The 16940-nt window shown below is 40.1% G+C and overlaps 4 protein-coding genes across 5 annotated transcripts; 1 reads left to right on the top strand and 3 right to left on the bottom strand.

Moving 5' to 3' along the window:
• Positions 1 to 2746: 2746 nt before the first annotated feature.
• Positions 2747 to 4892, bottom strand: LOC135675795 (uncharacterized). Its single transcript, XM_065186317.1, has 3 exons — positions 4751 to 4892; positions 3975 to 4406; positions 2747 to 3721 (listed from the first exon to the last, which is right to left on the bottom strand). The coding sequence occupies exons 2-3, from the start codon at positions 4368 to 4370 to the stop codon at positions 2900 to 2902; spliced, it is 1218 nt and encodes a 405-aa protein (XP_065042389.1). The 5' UTR covers positions 4371 to 4406; positions 4751 to 4892; the 3' UTR covers positions 2747 to 2899.
• A 1194-nt stretch (positions 4893 to 6086) lies between these two features.
• LOC135677649 (uncharacterized) lies at positions 6087 to 7458 on the bottom strand. 2 transcript variants are annotated; one of them, XM_065190019.1, is made up of 4 exons: positions 7375 to 7458; positions 6624 to 6995; positions 6448 to 6518; positions 6087 to 6339 (listed from the first exon to the last, which is right to left on the bottom strand). In XM_065190019.1, the coding sequence occupies exons 2-4, from the start codon at positions 6989 to 6991 to the stop codon at positions 6332 to 6334; spliced, it is 447 nt and encodes a 148-aa protein (XP_065046091.1). In that variant the 5' UTR covers positions 6992 to 6995; positions 7375 to 7458; the 3' UTR covers positions 6087 to 6331. The 2 variants fall into 2 exon arrangements, with proteins under 2 accessions (XP_065046091.1, XP_065046092.1); XM_065190020.1 differs by having other exon boundaries at positions 7312 to 7450.
• Positions 7459 to 10926: 3468 nt separating this feature from the next.
• On the bottom strand, positions 10927 to 11457 carry LOC135675392 (RNA-binding protein involved in heterochromatin assembly dri1-like). Its single transcript, XM_065185545.1, has 2 exons — positions 11114 to 11457; positions 10927 to 11005 (listed from the first exon to the last, which is right to left on the bottom strand). The coding sequence occupies exons 1-2, from the start codon at positions 11455 to 11457 to the stop codon at positions 10927 to 10929; spliced, it is 423 nt and encodes a 140-aa protein (XP_065041617.1).
• A 3144-nt stretch (positions 11458 to 14601) lies between these two features.
• Positions 14602 to 15725, top strand: LOC103988234 (transcription initiation factor TFIID subunit 15b-like). Its single transcript, XM_009406787.3, has 4 exons — positions 14602 to 14657; positions 14790 to 15159; positions 15402 to 15472; positions 15548 to 15725. The coding sequence occupies exons 2-4, from the start codon at positions 14801 to 14803 to the stop codon at positions 15553 to 15555; spliced, it is 438 nt and encodes a 145-aa protein (XP_009405062.3). The 5' UTR covers positions 14602 to 14657; positions 14790 to 14800; the 3' UTR covers positions 15556 to 15725.
• The last annotated feature ends 1215 nt before the right edge of the window (positions 15726 to 16940 follow it).

Raw genomic sequence — 16940 nt, 5'->3', positions numbered from 1 at the left:
TCACACATGGTATAGACTCCATGTGACAGTCAGAGTGTTAACGATAGTGTAGACTACATGACAATGAAGTGTTGACATTGGCAATCTTCTAACACATCATCATCTCCGTATCAACAAGTCACCATAAGCAAATTACAAATATGCCTTCTTCAACCTCCCATTGCAGCAGCAACACTAGTCTCTAAAGCTTAGAACCAAAACAAAAAATGTCTTAGTTACAGTCATCAGAAAACATGAATGAACGACAGTATTCTTACTGCACTCCGACGGTCACATATGCCTTTTTGAGTTTGAGCTTGAGAAAGCTTGTTTATTCACTGCAGCAGATTCCAGTATATATATGCGGCCCAAAAGACATATGATGCAGATCTAAAGATGACAGATCAATAATTCAACAACAAAGGATCAAACATAAGAAATAGAAACTCTAGAAAAAAATGAAGTAGAATTTTCATAAATTTACGCTTCCATCACTTTTCACGGTTCCACCATGATTGTCACAACAAGGCATGGAAGTGAAAAAAGTTTTCATTTATAGAGGATGTTACAGGAGAAAAATCATATATCAAGTAGAAATCACACCTTTAGGATGGAAAGGCAAGACATAATTTCTGGCATTAGTACCATACCTAAGAAAAGCATACAAAACAAAACACTAGATTATCCAATCAACTTTTTACGATATATGTATTCTCTATCTTATTTCAATTCATTTAAACTGCAGAAATAATACTAGACCAGGAAATTTTGAACATCAGGAGTTAGTCCAAGATCAATTGTTCAAATACAACCATATATGTTACAACCAATCTCAGTCTACAGGTCCAACTACTTATGTAGGACAAGCTTGAACCACAGAGTCCTAAACTTTTGAATCCAAACTACTAGTTTCATACATCAATATAATCCATCGTCAGCATCTGTAATAATGTCAAGTATCATTATTTGATTGAACTAGTAACCGAATGATGGAGATTGAACAAGCCTAAGCTAAATCAATCAAATCCATCATCATGTTTTCAGTGTAGAACAATTGGGGAACCACATATTATGACAAAATATATTTATTGATGACCCGCAAGGGCAGAAACAACTAACACCTAACTGACGACCACTGTACACATTGCTAAAACTCATGACAATGGACGTACCATTTCTTAGACAAACATCTAATATAAACAAACGTCAGGTACGACAAACATTAAGTATTAGTGACAAACAGCTGAAATTGACAGACCAATTACCAACATCCCTGTTACTTTAACATGTCAAACACACTATGGCATGAAGTGCGATGGCAAAATAACTGCTACCAACAGTTTAAGTGCACATTATCCACCAGCAAGCTGTAAACACCAAAGGATATTTCTAAGCTAAATTTGTTTGTGATGCAGCATCAGTACCACACAATTATAAGCCAATGTTGTGGTACATAAACATGCATCCTGAAATATGCTATCCACAAGTATAGTACAGATCAAATGTCAGACAGTGGAAGAGGTTTCAAATAACAGTTTCAATTGAAGGACAAGACTGAAAATATTCCTGGTAAGCTTCCTCCTCTCATGCCCATCTCACAGGCACAAAGTAAACCTGAAATAGGAGCTAACAGACATAGAGGTAGCAAATTGAGCAAATAAAATGGGCATACAAATAAGATGGATGTGTTGCCACACTATTCAAAGTGCAAAAGATGTGACAACTTCACCATCATCAAAGACCTACCGAAGGTTAAGTTTAGAAGCCTCCTCCACCTTTGACCCTGGAAGAGGCATAATAAGCATCATAATTGGCATAATATGTCCACAAAATTGAACAATTCTCTGGTGTTAATCAAATGGGTCTATAGCATTCTTACTTCTATTTAAAGTACAGAAAAGCTTCACATGGCCATGAGATCTGAAATGAACAAAAAGTATATGAAGGTGACATGGCTTACCTAATATGGGAGATTCAGATCAGTGTGGTGAATACTTATACTGTCCATCCACTATTATATATTCATTAGCAAACAACAAAAAGGTGATGCTGTTCTTGTAAAAATGCTTCCATCATATGGAAGTCGAGCAAACTAAAACTGAAGCATTCATACGTATGCGCTCGTCAACATCTACAAGCAGTAGTTCTCATGCATCAAAGTTAACCACTAAATAATCAAAATCATCTTTTTAAAAACCGAACCTTTCAAATTTTCAAGGATTGCAATGACATAATGGCTTCTAAAGAAACCACAAGCTTGAAGTCATAAATTAGCCAACTTAGGGATAATTTGGGGTTATTAAAGAAATGCAGTTGATTTCCATCTTAGCAACACTTATGGGTGGAATGACTGCAATCAATGACAGGAAGAAGGATGGCCTCCGTAGACCATAAATTCAAAATCAAAGGTGCAATAACAAGTTTATTATAGGATGCCAATTCAATTTGACAAAGCAATCTCCTCAACCAGAAGATAGACTTCTGGTTCACTGAGCCCAGGTTGTAAAATGCTTCATTAATAGACTTCTTATAGCTAAATCTTTGTAATGCAAAAATATTTTTTTTCCACAGAAATACAATTAACAAAGTAATCTCCTTGACCAGAAGATATTCAAATATCTATTCATCAGATACACATACACAGACCTGATTTAATAAAGTTTCTATGCAGGACTGGAAAAGAGTTAAAAAAGCAAAACCAAGTTCAGTGTACAATGCTTAACTAAAAGGAGTCTATATAGCTAAATCTTTGTCATACGGCAAAGGATTTTTCCCACAGAAAGTGACTTCCGTGATATTTAAAAAAGTAATTTGGATTTTCAATATTCAGCTACAATATTGATACTCATTTTACATAAGGAAAATAAAAGAAAAAGGGTATTAAATATCTATGCAAAATCAGTCCATATGTTCCGGTCAACTATGAGATTGTGGTGGCTATTTCGGAACGTATCAAGTTCCTAATCTCCATTAAGTGTTCATCATTAGATATGTTTAACATTAGACGAAGGTTTGTCATAAATGCTTCCCGTTCCCAACTTATTGGACCAGAAGCATATAATGCTATCAAAGTGGACCGATATGCATTCAACTCTAGCTGATGAATTTCTTCTTGCAAGTCCTTTCTAGGAAGAGATGACTCGTTTTCCAAACCACAATAAGTTTCAGCATGGTCAGAATGGCCATACAGTTCTCCGGAAGGATAGATTACATACTGCTCTGATGACCTACATGGACTGCTACTGACACTACAACTACCAACAGAGGATGAAGTACTTTCTGCATCACTGGGTCCTGAAATCCTGACAAGATGATTTTGCTTATCTGAACTTGGTATTCCCCTTCCTGAATCCACTTTAGAACTGGTTCTGTTGTTAAAGGAAGAATGCACATATTTTCCATCTAGCACCTTTTCAGAGGAAGCAACATCGTCTAACTTTTCCATAAAACGTATTGCATGCTCAGAAGTTATTCCTTGATTCCTCCCATCCTTCTTAATTGCCCTCATCTTTCTTCTACCATAATTGCAAAGCTCAGCGGGAAAAGAAATATCAACTGCCCTTTTCTTCGTGCCTCTACAAAACCTCCATTCAGTTTTCTTAGAAAAATCATGATTTTCAATAGGAAAACAGGTCTTTTGAGCAGAATTATCAATCTCCACACATGACTGAACTATATGGTATCCAGACTTCCCTCCTCTCCAATGACTGCTTGGCATTCCACCGTTTTGTTTCCCAGAATCCTGATGGCAACAACACGACAACTCAGGATTTATCAAAATAAACAATAAACAAAATATTAAGTACTCAGTAGCACTGACTATGATAATGAGTATAAAAAGAAAAAGGATTAAAGCAACTGAAAAGAGTTAAAACTATATAAGATCAACTACACTTGCATATTTGAATGTTTGAGCCACACATAAGGATATCAATAAAGCAATCATAATGCATATGAACTAGGATCAAATGAGGAATAAAATAATGAGATCTTACCTTATCAATCGTCACCCACTTGTCACCTTGCCAAGACAGCGGTGTCCTTATCTGAGATTTGTGGGCTGCGAACTCCCCGGAGGAACCAAGAAGCCTCACGAAGCAGTAATTTTCATCAATGACCAACAGAACTTGTGCGAGTTTCCATGAGTTGTTGTCGAATACCTCAACGGCATCACCGGACATAACATCCTTCAGACTCCCCACTGGCGGAGGGCAAGGTCTGATGGCCTTTCTTGGCAATCTGTCCACCGCCACACTGCTATCCGTTGGGTACCCATCATATCTCACAGAATAGTGATGCCCATCCCCGGAGATGATCTCGGCACTCCACCAGGAGCCCGATGGCACCTCCCTCCTGTTCCAAACCTCCACCTTATTCCCCTTCTTAAACATCACGATAGCTACACGACTGCAGCCCCTCCTACAACCCTACAAACACGGAAAATAATCAGCACGTAGCAAACACGATCAGACGACCGATAATAGATCAGATTTTTGTTCCTTCTCTTTTCATCATCTTAACTCAGCATTGCCGAGTTTGAAACAGAAATTTTTTCTTCAGAAAGCAACGATCGATGGAGTCGTCGACTAAGCAAAAGCTTGCAAGAAATCATTCGAACCAACCGAGAAACCGATAAGGATCACTGACCATCCAATGCGTGCAGAAAGAAACGAGAGAAAGGGAAAAGAAATCGAAAGAAATACCAAACAAATCGTCAAATTACAGATGATCTCAAGCTGATCCCCAAGAAAACAAGGAAAAGATTACGCACCGACGACGGCGAGAGAGATCGAAACTGCTTCTTCTCGAGAATTTTCCCCTCCTCTTTTTGTTTTTGTTTTTCTTTTAATTTGCCTCCTCTGCTCTTCGCCGGCTTTTATTTTTCCGCAACAGAGGAATTACACAAAATTCGAAATAAATATAAAATGGAACCGAGAGGGCCTATCAAATCCGGCTTTTTGCGGTGCCTCTCGGTTCCGGGATTTACGAGGGGGCGTGAGCCGATCTCAGCCGTACAAAAACCAAAAGAACCGGGTCACCTACGGCTGAGATCACGAGAAGGAAAGACGCGATCGAGATGGAGGAGGATCTAACGGTCTTGATGTGATCATTAACGAAAGCGGGTGCGTCTTCATTGTTAGACTTGGCTTTGTGGGCACGGCTCGTCCTCCGGAGGATGACTTGTGAGGATTGGTTGGTTTGTGCTGAAAGCTTCCTCATCTTGTCAGGAAAGGAAGGCGAGCATGGAACGTTACACACGTTTGGAGTGTGGATTTGGACATCACGTCTCACAATTAGCACATAATTTAGAGTTGGTGATTCTCTTGCATTTGTGGCATTGGATTATTTGCTTTGGTCCAAATCTCTGTCTAGAAGACCATAAAGACCTAATCGAGGGATATATTATGTCAGTAAAATCTATATAGAATATTTTTTATTATTCCAAGTATTTTTTCTACCATAACTGAGATTCATTTTGGCTTTAGTTTAGTAATTAAACATCAAAAAGTGAAAGATTAACGATTTCATAAAATCGGACTGAAAAAGAGTCATCAAAATAATATAGAAACAATAACTCTTATCACTACATTTTGTATGTGAATTATTTCCATAGCCACATTTTGTATGGGACATGACATACACTCGGAGAGATTTTGATGCAGTGAGGGATGGCAATGAGTGTAGATTCAATTTGAGAAAGGGTCGAGCAAATGTTGTGTACATAAGGTTTACTTTTTGGGTGGGAGAAGAATCTTTCTAAAGGGGGAGAATGAAAACATTCCTCAGGTTTTGAGTAGCTTTATGTTTAGATTAAACATCTATTAGTTTTAAGTTCGCATTAAGTTTAGAGAATACCGCAAAATTAGTATTCTCTAAACCTTTTATCCACAACATTACTACAAACAGTTCGGAGCATGAATTGTAAATGCACTGATTGCAACTATTGCCTTCATTAATTTCTGTAAGTGCACTGGAATGCCTAACCTTTTGTGTGTGTGTGTGTGTGAATTGTGCCAATGTGTATTTCCAATTCATTCTTAGGACCTTTTGCGCTATTATTCTAGGAATAGATCCCATCAGGGGAGAACATGCATGTGCTTGGTAGAATATAACATGTCTTCTTCATATCACCAAGAAAAGGGTACCTTCCATGTCTTCTTCATATAAAGACACGACGCATATAGACTCATGCAGCAACACAAGTTGTACATGCATGGTTAAACTTGTAGGAACAAGAAAAGGAAAACTGAAGTAATAACTTGAGATAGAACTGGTGTGTCATGTTGTCCTCGTTGTTCTCGGTTTGTCATCTTGCCTCTCTGTCTCTGTCTTTCTTGACTTGTCCTGAAGCTTAGGCTCCTAGCCAGAGATTGCATTAAGGTATGTCTCAGTACATCAATAAATTGAATATGGGATCACTGTATGAGAATAATGTTGATTGATTACTATGAGGAAATTAACGATTACCGCATCCCTTTGGTGCCTTGCATCGATAACATTCCCTTCTGCTAGCGAAGTTGTGATGATTGCAGCCCGACCTGCATGCCAAAGAATCGAACATGCACAAAATATTATAGTAATGGATAGACAGCGAACATGTCGACGTGAAAGAGAGATCAAGAAAGTATGGAAGGGAAGGATACCTGGTGCACAACCAATCCCCGGACTTCCAGCCGCCGCCACCGTAGGTGATACCTTGTGAGCCTGCCATTTCACTATTGTCGAATCCGCCGATGACGCCGACCGCGGATTCATCCCTGAAGGCGCCACACGAGTGGCAGCTGGATCGACTCGCAAAGTTATGACCGCCGCATGAGCAGTACCAGTCTCCGGGCCGGACGTCCGAGACGGCGCCGAACGAGGACCCTACGCGACCGCCTCCGAGGCCGGCGTAGTCGGAGAAGTCGCCGCTGCACAGCCTGGGGTGACCGCATTGCTGGCAGGAGTCACGCCTGCTGAAGTTGTGGTGCTGGCATAAACTGCAGTTCCAGTCTCCTGCCCGCCTGCTCATCCTCCTAACATTTCATGATATCGAGTTCTCAGAAATTACCAACATAATCTAATACTTCCACTTTTGTAGCAACTACTGTTACTTGGTATATACATATTAACTAGCTTACTAGTGGGGATTAAGTGCGTAATGATGGAGGATGAGCATAAAACCAAGTTTGGAGTCGATCATAAAAGACTGAATCATAAACTTTTCTGAACAAAGAAATTAACTCGCATTTATCTATAGGAAGGACCCGACAAAAAAATATCTACATATATCCAAGAAATAGTATATATATCTTAAGGCATACATAAATAAGCTTTTCTTATAGTACGTACGTAGGTTGGTAGGCTAGAGAAGAGACGGTACGGTGGAAGAGGAAGAAGGCGGCATTAGGTTACCTGATCAATAAAAGGTGAGACAGGTGAAGAGTAGGGGATAAGGAATAGGAGACGAGATGAGGCGACTCGGTGAGGGGCTCCGCTGCTGTTGTTCGTTGGGTGGATCGGCGTGGCTTTTATACATGCTTGGACCTCAATAATTGAGAATCAAGATTGGGTGCGGAGTCGAGGGAATCATGTCCTTTTAGTTTCCCTCCTTTTGCTTCATGCACTCACCGAACAATTGAGTTGCAGAAAACTCGAAGGAAAATAATAGAAAATGGGCCTCGAGAAGGATAAACTGTGGTTCGAGTCTCCCTCAACTTTACATGATTCTCACCCTATAAATCTTCTGTACAAGGACATGAAATCTCAATTATTACCCACACACAAATCTCTTTTCTCTCTCTCTCTCTCTCTCTCTCTCTGTCTCTTTATGCCTCTCTTTTTCATACATATAAACGATGGCTAAAATTAAAAGTTCTTAGTAACAATTATGCAACGGAGATCACTATAAGCATCTATAAAAACCGACGCTGTTTTCTAGGTGATCGAATGTGCCTTCCCCGAGTAACACTGCTACTTATACTGCAATCACGTTAAAATGACTTAGCTTTCCTGTGCAGATATATGTCAGGCTCCACTCGTAGCCAAGAATCGATTCCCATGGGGCAGGCAATACCCATTCCAATCCCTTGAGTCATTATCGCATTTAGCTTCCCCTTTAACAATAATTGAAAAGGCCATGGATTCACTTTCGGAAGCTTAGCTTCGTCAGTCGGCTTCAGATTGTCTGCTCCCTGTTGACAATTTGTCTGACAAATCTAAGAAGATTAGGGTTTCAACGATAACGCATGAGAACATGATCTTGTTCCCGTCTTGGTTGGGTGACGTCTACGTGGCGTCAAGAGCATGAAGCCATGTGGAATGGACATGAACTGGTGCCTTCGTGTTGCCCTAGGATTGGGTTAGAAGGAACATGGAACACATACATGTACAGAATCAGCAGGCAACGTGAATATTCTGCTCACTTATTATAGCTCTGTAAAGGAACGACCCTCCACCTTATTCCCCCACCTACAAAAGGAGTCGGTCCTCTTTTCAAAGTACTCCACTATCTAAAGGCAATTAGATGGGGAAACAATGGCCTTTACTATGTCGAAATTTCCTTCCTTCAGGTGAATATTCTTAGACACCATAGAGAACTAAGCTCCAAGTTTAAAGAAAGCAACAATGTTCTGATGTATGCACCTAATAATTCATACCTCGAAGACATCGTTTTCTCTTCCATCAAGTGTAGATCATCAGGTCGCCATTTTTGAGCTTTAGCAACAATGTTTCCCAGTCAAACACATGAAGAAGACAGACAGGTAACTATCGACCTAAGCAATAATCTACACGTACATTAGGACAATGAGTATATACCAAATTGATCCGGTCGTTCGAAAACTGAGCACTGGATGCTTCTCTAAAATCGAGTATACATATGACAGATAAATCGAAGATAGTAGCATCTACAACTTTTTGCCGCGATTCTTCAATTACTTTTATCTAAGATAAATGTGTGCGTAATTGAAATCTTGATAGAAGTGGACCGATATGACAGTGAATTGCGTTTCATGCACCAGTTATAGGACTCTTCAAAGAAAAATATTTGAGTTTGAGTAAAGGTAGACGATGGAGGAAGCCTAAGAGTATGGTCTAGACCTTCTTTTCCTTGGATCTAAGCCCTTCTTTCTCCATCTTTTATCAGTTATCCAGGTTCAGTCCCCTCTCTTTCTTTGACCCATTATTATACGTGTTTATCTTGCCTTATCTTCTCTTTCTCATGGCATCATTCTTGGGGGGGCTTTCCAGTCTATTTTTTATCCTCATTCTCTTGAATACAAACTGTGAAACTAAAGTAGCCAACAAATGGATTGCATGGCATGGTGTATAGGTTTACCACTTTTGATCCTTCAGCTGTCTCCCTTTCTGTATCCATTCTGGATTATTTATATGTAGCTAGCTATATATCACTAGGTTGAAACAGTATATAAATGTAGAGTAACATCACTAGGAAAAGAAGATAAGGGAGGGGCACTTTTGAAGTTCGCGTGGGGTTACTTTTATACTTGCATGGACATCAAGAATTTAGAATCAAGTCTGTGTGTGTGTTTGTGTGTGAGTTTTGGGGATGGATGTCGTTCTATGCTTAAGTTAGAATTATCATATGCTAACAATACGTGTTTTAGAGATTAGAGAGTGACATCATTATTCTTTCGAAGCTCGAGTTAGAATTAATAAGTGAAAGAAATGATTATTTTACATTTAGAAACGATATAAATTGGAGTCGGGCCTCTTTTCACACTCCACTTTGTAAAAAGCCAATAGATATATGGAGAAAAATGAGATTTTTCCTTTGTCAATATTTCTTCTTTCAAACGAATATTCTTGAGAAAATTATTATTCAGATTGTGCATTGAATTACAACGTTAGCTTTGTGGTTCATAAATTTCGGAAAAGAATTCTTGAAATTGTGAACGTCAGGGTATATTATTTTCCTTGGAGTTATTCCAATCAGTTGAAGTTTTAAAAAATAAAAGACAGTCGCATAATCTACAACTGAAGCTGAACATCATGTCATTGCTACCGTCGCTGCTGAACTCAATTAAATCACAAATCTACTCAAGGAACTCAACTTCAACTCCACCGTTACTCCTACAATATATTGTGATAATGTTGGAGCTACCTACTTATGTGCTAATCCAGTATTTCACTCCCCCATGAAATACATTATCATGACTTCCACTTCATGCGAGATCAAGTTGTCAGACATCAACTACGTATTTCTCACTTGCATACGGTTGATCAACTAGCAGACTTACTCATAAAACCTCTTGTCCGTAAACTATTTTCACTGCAACGATCCAAGATCGACATCTTTGATAGAAACTCAATCTTGCGATGGCATGATAACATATAAGATTTTTTTAACTGTACGAGGAAATATCTGAGCAGTTGAGAAAAATCCTCTCTGCTAATATATATAAATAGCCATCAAGTTCACTATCTCAGACATACTTTATAATTATATCTTGATTGACCCAATAAGTTACTACTACAAGCTTTAGATTTTACATTGTATTCCATTCTCCATGTAATAGGTGGAGCATTGGATTAATAAATGCATTAAAAGCCTATAATGAACATATTCAACTTTTTCGTGATAATGAATGTTAAAACACCCCAATCGTTAGTTTATTGTTGCGTATATTTAATGTAATATTTTTTTTAGCTTTGAAAGAAAAAAAAAGAAGAAGAAAACATTATAGGCATACAACGCGCACACACATCCATAAAGAAGAAGTGCAGCAACACAGAACTCGTACATGAAACATCGTTAATCCTCTAAAATTATTATAGGTGGTCGGAAGCATTAATCCCAATCTGTTCATTCGGTCATGTCACCCCTCTCTCCGGCGTTCTTCCATAGGCTTTAAATGCCTGGAAGACAATTAAGTAATCGTTTACCCATTAAGTAATTAAATATTGGATTAACATGAGAAGATGGAGTAGTGTGATCGAGAGGGGTCATTTACCGCATCCCTTGGGTGTCTTGCATCGATAACATTCCCTTCTGCTAGCGAAGTTGTGCTGATTGCAGCCCGACCTGCCGAAGAGACGAGCACAAATTTTAAGAGAGTTTATGATCTTGTATAATGCGTAGTGCATATATAAGGAGAACAGCGAGTCTCTTCACTGGTCGACAGGATGATACCTGGTGCATAACCAGTCCCCGGACTTCCAACCGCCGCCACCGTAGGCGACACCTTGTGAGCCAGGCGTTTCCTTGTGGTCAATGTCCTTGGAGGTACGACAAGAGTGGCAGCTGGATCGGCTGGCGAAGTTATGAGCGCCGCAGGAGCAGTACCAGTCTCCAGGCCGGACGTGATTCAAGACGCTGAAGACGAATGAGGACCCTCCACGGACACCTCCGAGGGCGGCGTAGGAGGGGTCGCCACTGGACGACCTCAGGTTGCCACATTGCTGGCACGAGTCTCGCCAGCTGAAGTTGTGGTGGTGGCACGACCAGCAGTTCCAGTCTCCTGGCCACCTGCTCATCTTCTCAACTCCCCTACCATTTCATCAAAATATTTCCGAGAGATTAAGAAGCAAGCGCGCAATGAAACACTAACAGGACAAGAAGCTTGCATGCATGATAGGAAGACAGCAAGAAAGTACGTTTGCGTGAGCGAAAAAAGCTCTACCCAACCTCTAGAGAGTTCCGTCACATAAATAAGATAGCAACAGCTGAGTAATGGTGGAGGAGGAAGAAGCTAGTATTAGGTTACCTGATCAATGAAAGATGAAGAGAAGAGAATAGAGAATGGGAGACGAGGCGAGCCGCGGCCGGTGAGGGGTTCTCGTGTGTATCAACTGATGTCCTTCTTTGTTTGGTCCATGCATGTATACTCACCAAACCATTGAGTCACAGAAATTAAACTGGAAAGATAAGAATAGAATCGTCCTTAAGGATATCGCAAATAAATCTGCGTGAGAGATACCTCTCTCTCTCTCTCTCTCTCTCTCTCTCTCTCTCTCTCTTAACTTTAAATGATTCTCACCCTACATATCTTCGTAAAAGAATGTGAAATCTCAATTATTATCCCATCTGGATCTTCATTATTTTCATGATGTCAGTACTAACACGAACTTCAATCAAAACATGCAATTACTTATGAGAGTTGAATCAACATTATGTCAGCCTCCGTTCCGATCGATAAAGCTCAGAAACAATTCCTGAGTCGACAATACCATTACAATCACTTAGCCGTTGTCGCATGCATTTTACTTGGAACCCATCTGAACATAATTGTATTCGACTCTGCAGGATTTGCTCTCATTTGAGAGTATTATTGTTCACAAATCTACCGATATATAGAAGATTAAATGTTCAACAAAATCGACCACTGCATCATAATCCGATATTGAGGGGCTGATGATGCTGACATGCATGCATGGCATCGGGAACATGAAGCCATGTGGAATCAACGTGAAGCAGTGTGGCTTGGTGCTGGTTAGGATTGGATAGGAAGGAACATATATGCAACGCAGGTAATATTGTACAGTATATATCAGCAGACAATGTGAATATTAGGCTCACTAATTATAGCTTTGGAAGGGAACGTCGACCCACCTCTCATTCCTCATCCTCAACAGGTGCTGCTCCTATTTTCAAGCTCCCACTTTCTAAAGGCTAGTAGATAGGGAGTTCTCTTTTAAATGAATATTCTTAGATATATATATATATATATATATGGAAAACAATATTCCGATGTATACGCTAAAATTAAGTTAAACATCATTTTCTTTTCGATCAATTGGAGGGTTTGATCACCTTAGCAATAATATGTTTCCCGATCAATGTCATGGAAGAAGCCTTGGCTTTCTTTGACCATCTTAACCTTTCTCTTCTCTTCTTATGGCCCATTATTTTTTTGGCACACATATATGTTCTCTCCATTTACGGTCTGCTGTTGGTCGCAGTACAGATGCTGAGAAGAAGATCGAGCAAGTATATAATGGTGAGCTGATGGGATATGTTCTTGGGAAATGCTTCCGTGAGCATCGTCAAAGCTCGACAAGTAGGTCCCATGCCATGATGTATATGTTTCCACTGTACCGCTGTAATTTTTAGGGCAAGTGGGGCCTACCACTACCAATAACTTCGCTAGCAAGCTGGATTATTTATGTGTACTGTACTATATATATATATATATGATTTTGATTTGTTGCACTCCTAAGTCTATGCATCACTTCACTTCACCTCTGGTTAGGATGATTTAAACGCAATCACGTAGTTCCCTTTCTATTTTGTGACCTCGTGATGTCAAAAACACCAAAGTGCGAAGTCTAACCTCTCATCTCGTTGAGATGCAGACACCATTAACTTTTCTCGAGTTGCGTAGAGTGCAGATGGAAGAACCAGAGACATCATCTCGTTGTTCGTGAAAAGCTCGGATGGTGACCCCTCCAAACCAAAGGCAAAGACAAATGATGATGTCCATAGCGATGAGTGTATACATGAGAGCATTGATTTCCTTGAAACTCGAGGTTACATGAGCACTTCATATCCATGGCACCTAAGAATACTCATTTAAAAGAAAGAAATTTCGACAAAACAAAGGCCATTTCCCCCATCAACTTGCCTTTGGGAGGTGTACGTAGTTTGAAACGAGAACAACGAGGTGGCTCGTCGTTCTTTGTCAAAGCTATATATAATTGATGAGCAAAGTATTCACAGTGTCTGCTGATCTCGTAGATGTAACGCGTTCCATGCGTGTTGTGTCATGTCCGATCACAGGGTCACCTACTCCATATCGATTCCACACGGCCCCGACGTCGTCCCTAACGCGTCTTGTGGATCATATTATTCGTTTTCTATCTGTTGATGGAATTAAGATGGGGCCGATCGAGTGCATGCATGCCCTCGTTGGGAGCGAACCTACGCAGACAACTCGATGCTCTAAATTATGAAGCTAATAAACTTTACCGGAGTGAATCCATGCCCTCCTTTTGCATTATTGTGAACGATTGAGGGGTTGAAGTGGGTGGGATTGATTGCATGTCCTCATGGAATTTGATTCCTAGCTTGGAGTGGAGGCTGGTACATAGTGCATGATCAAGCTAAGTCATTCTGTTCTAATATGCAAACGCAAAGCGCTTTTAGTGTTCAAGGCTACTCTAAGATCATGTTCATGAATAGTCTAGAATTCGCCAGGTTATTCTAAATGATAGGTATTAGGCTGTCTGGGTGTCTTGTATATGAATAATCTTCGATTGGCATTACTGTTGTATATAGATGAAAATAGGAGGATTTATAATTCCGATTCATGCAGTAATATCATTTTGAATCCATTCCAATTTGATTTGATATTTTCCTCGTTATAATTATTCAGAAGAGATATCTACATAAATTAGTCTTAGATAATATTTTTTGAAAATGTATATCTATTTAAATACGAATCACACATAAAAAAAAGGTCATATCATAATTGTTCATGTTGACTCCTTAGTAACATAATCGATATAGTTTCCACATCTTGCTCTCTCTTATTAAAACCCTAAGATATTACAACCCAAACCCTAACCCTAATTGTCTGGATTTCCTTGGAAGACTCATTATACACCAAATTATTGAAGGCCCATGGCATGCAAGTATAAAAGCTGCACCGACCCCAAGCAAACAACAGCAGATCAGGCTTTCAGTACTAACTCGTCTCGTCTCCCCTTCCTCGTCTATCTCACCTTCCATTATTCAGGTAAGAATGAAACGACTTCTCCCTCCCTCTCTCCCTCATCGTTCGCTGCTTCAGCCAACGAACTCAGCTGTTGCTTGCCACACAAAGAGCTTATGTGTACTGCTTCTCATCCCCATGATGACTGATCATTAGGACTTGAGAAGATGAGCAAGTGGCCAGGAGACTGGAACTGCTGGTCCTGCCACCACCACAACTTCAGCTGGCGCGATACATGCCAGAAATGTGGTAACCTGAGGTCGTCCGTCGGTGACTTCTCCGACTCCACCGGCTCCGGCAGCGGTGGATCGTCGTTGGGTTTCACCGTCTCGGGGCACGTCCGCCTCGGAGACTGGTACTGCTCATGCGGCGGTCACAACTTCGCCAGCCGATCGAGCTGCCACTCGTGTGGCGCCGTCAAGCATGACTCCACCATCGGCGGATCTGACAGCAATGACATGCCAGGCTCACAGGGTATCGCCTACGGTGGTGGAGGCTGGAAATCCGGGGACTGGTTGTGCACCAGGTATCCTGCAACCTCCTTCTGTACGTTCTATTATTCTTTCTTGCATGTCGTCATGCCGTATCAGTGAATGGTATCAGAGATCCAGGCTTAAAGTGCACTCTTTGTTCTCCTGCTATATATTATTGCAGAAAAATAAGTACTGGTTAAGAGACACACATAAAAGAAGGAACAAGCTTTGGTCTGCATATATATTCCATTTTGAATCACAATCTGCTAATTCGTGTATGCATGCATCTTGGCAGGTCGGGCTGCAATCAGCACAACTTCGCTAGCAGGAGGGAATGTTATCGCTGCAAGGCACCTAAGGGATCCGGTAAATGACCTTCACAGTAACCAAACATAATTAACTAGTAGATCGATACTGATATCTTGAAACAATCTGCGTTAGGTGCTTAAGCCTAGGGAGACTAAAGACCATGCAGAGAGAAGACGATGGACCGAGTGAGAAGAATGGGACCAATTAGTTCTACTTCCGATCCAGCTTTTGTTTAATGCCAAAATATTGGGCGAATAATTTACATGTTGCAAGTGAGACTGTCTTGTTAGCTTGTGTTTGTTGTGTTGTTTCCGACCCTTCTCTTGCTTTTGTAGAAGTTGTGTTGCTGCACTTCTTCCTCGTTATGAATATGATAGTGTGTACGTACCTATGTCTTAATCTGAAAGGTCCCTTTTCTTTCTAATATGGAGGAAGACATGTTCTGTTCTCTCGCTTGTTCTTTCGACGTATTCTCTTCCATGATGTTAGCAGTCCCTCCCAGTAATGGCTTGGCATGTTAATAAAGGAGTAATTCTTTTCCACCACCACTGTTGGAGATGCAAAAACGAAAAAGTGAATCATATTTGTATGAAGGTTAGTGGAGATCACACGTATAGGTCTACATCGTCATTTATCACTCACATGCAATTTTCCATGCATGCAACTTCGGGCATAAAACCAAGATTCTACGTGCTTGAATTTTGTCGGCTTTATCTTTTTCCCTAGTGACGACGTTATTCTACTTTTATATATGTAGTATCTAAACCTGGTAATATGTACATGAAAACGAAGGAAGAAGGAACCCTAAAAGAGAGACAGCTGAAGCCAGTCGGTGAAGACATTCCTAGTCAACCGCAACATGCACCACCACTTGCATTTTGGGTTTTGGTCATCTTCATGGCATCATTTTCCCGGAGAATCGTATCAGCTTACCATTACTTTACCTCTGCAATTTGTATTCAAGAGACAGAGAACATATAGAGAGACTACATGCATAGTGATCGATTCTGATAGTTGCAAACCCTAAAATAATGTCTGCAGGTGAAAGAGAAGACAGATCAAGAATAAAAGCAAGATACACATAACTGGTCTAAAAGATAAATATAGGAGAGGATAGACCCTGGATAAATGACAAAAATGATGGTCTAAGCCATACATACACTCTTAGGTTACTTCCATTGAACATCTCTCTCTTTTTCCCTTCTGTATCATTCTTTCTTTTGAAAGCTTCGGTGTGTGGTGAATGAAATGCAAAAAAAGGCTTACTCTCAGAGAAAGTATTGAATGGATGGATCAGGGAACAAGTTATAGATAGGAGGCTCCACTCACCCAGCCGACCCCTATAAAACAAATCAAGCTGGAATCTTCGATTTAGTAATTATACTCTCATGTACCTATGAGAAGTCTATACTTTGCCCATCAACAAATTATACTTTTAGTTATGGATTTTATTTCTATATCTCGATAGTTTTATTTGCAGCAATCTCTATTCCTATAGTTAAAAACCGCTAATATTACTGTGTGA

Source organism: Musa acuminata, chromosome BXJ1-6 (genome assembly GCF_036884655.1).
Source record: "Musa acuminata AAA Group cultivar baxijiao chromosome BXJ1-6, Cavendish_Baxijiao_AAA, whole genome shotgun sequence".
Taxonomy (NCBI): domain Eukaryota; kingdom Viridiplantae; phylum Streptophyta; class Magnoliopsida; order Zingiberales; family Musaceae; genus Musa; species Musa acuminata.
The sequence above is the reverse complement of the archived record's forward strand: the minus strand, read 5'-3'. Positions and strand labels throughout refer to the sequence as shown.

What these genes read in the sequence shown, in the direction of transcription:
- LOC135675392 (XM_065185545.1), bottom strand. Translation starts at nt 11,457, where the DNA reads ATGAGCAGGTGGCCAGGAGACTGGAACTGCTGGTCGTGCCACCACCAC. An exon ending in GGGGACTGGTTATGCACCAG is followed by an intron (nt 11,006 to 11,113) that starts GTATCATCCTGT and finishes TCTCTTCGGCAG; the next exon opens with GTCGGGCTGCAATCAGCACA.
- LOC135675795 (XM_065186317.1), bottom strand. Translation starts at nt 4,370, where the DNA reads ATGTTTAAGAAGGGGAATAAGGTGGAGGTTTGGAACAGGAGGGAGGTG. An exon ending in AGTGGGTGACGATTGATAAG is followed by an intron (nt 3,722 to 3,974) that starts GTAAGATCTCAT and finishes TGTTGCCATCAG; the next exon opens with GATTCTGGGAAACAAAACGG.
- LOC103988234 (XM_009406787.3), top strand. Translation starts at nt 14,801, where the DNA reads ATGAGCAAGTGGCCAGGAGACTGGAACTGCTGGTCCTGCCACCACCAC. An exon ending in GGGGACTGGTTGTGCACCAG is followed by an intron (nt 15,160 to 15,401) that starts GTATCCTGCAAC and finishes GCATCTTGGCAG; the next exon opens with GTCGGGCTGCAATCAGCACA.
- LOC135677649 (XM_065190019.1), bottom strand. Translation starts at nt 6,991, where the DNA reads ATGAGCAGGCGGGCAGGAGACTGGAACTGCAGTTTATGCCAGCACCAC. An exon ending in GGGGATTGGTTGTGCACCAG is followed by an intron (nt 6,519 to 6,623) that starts GTATCCTTCCCT and finishes TTTGGCATGCAG; the next exon opens with GTCGGGCTGCAATCATCACA.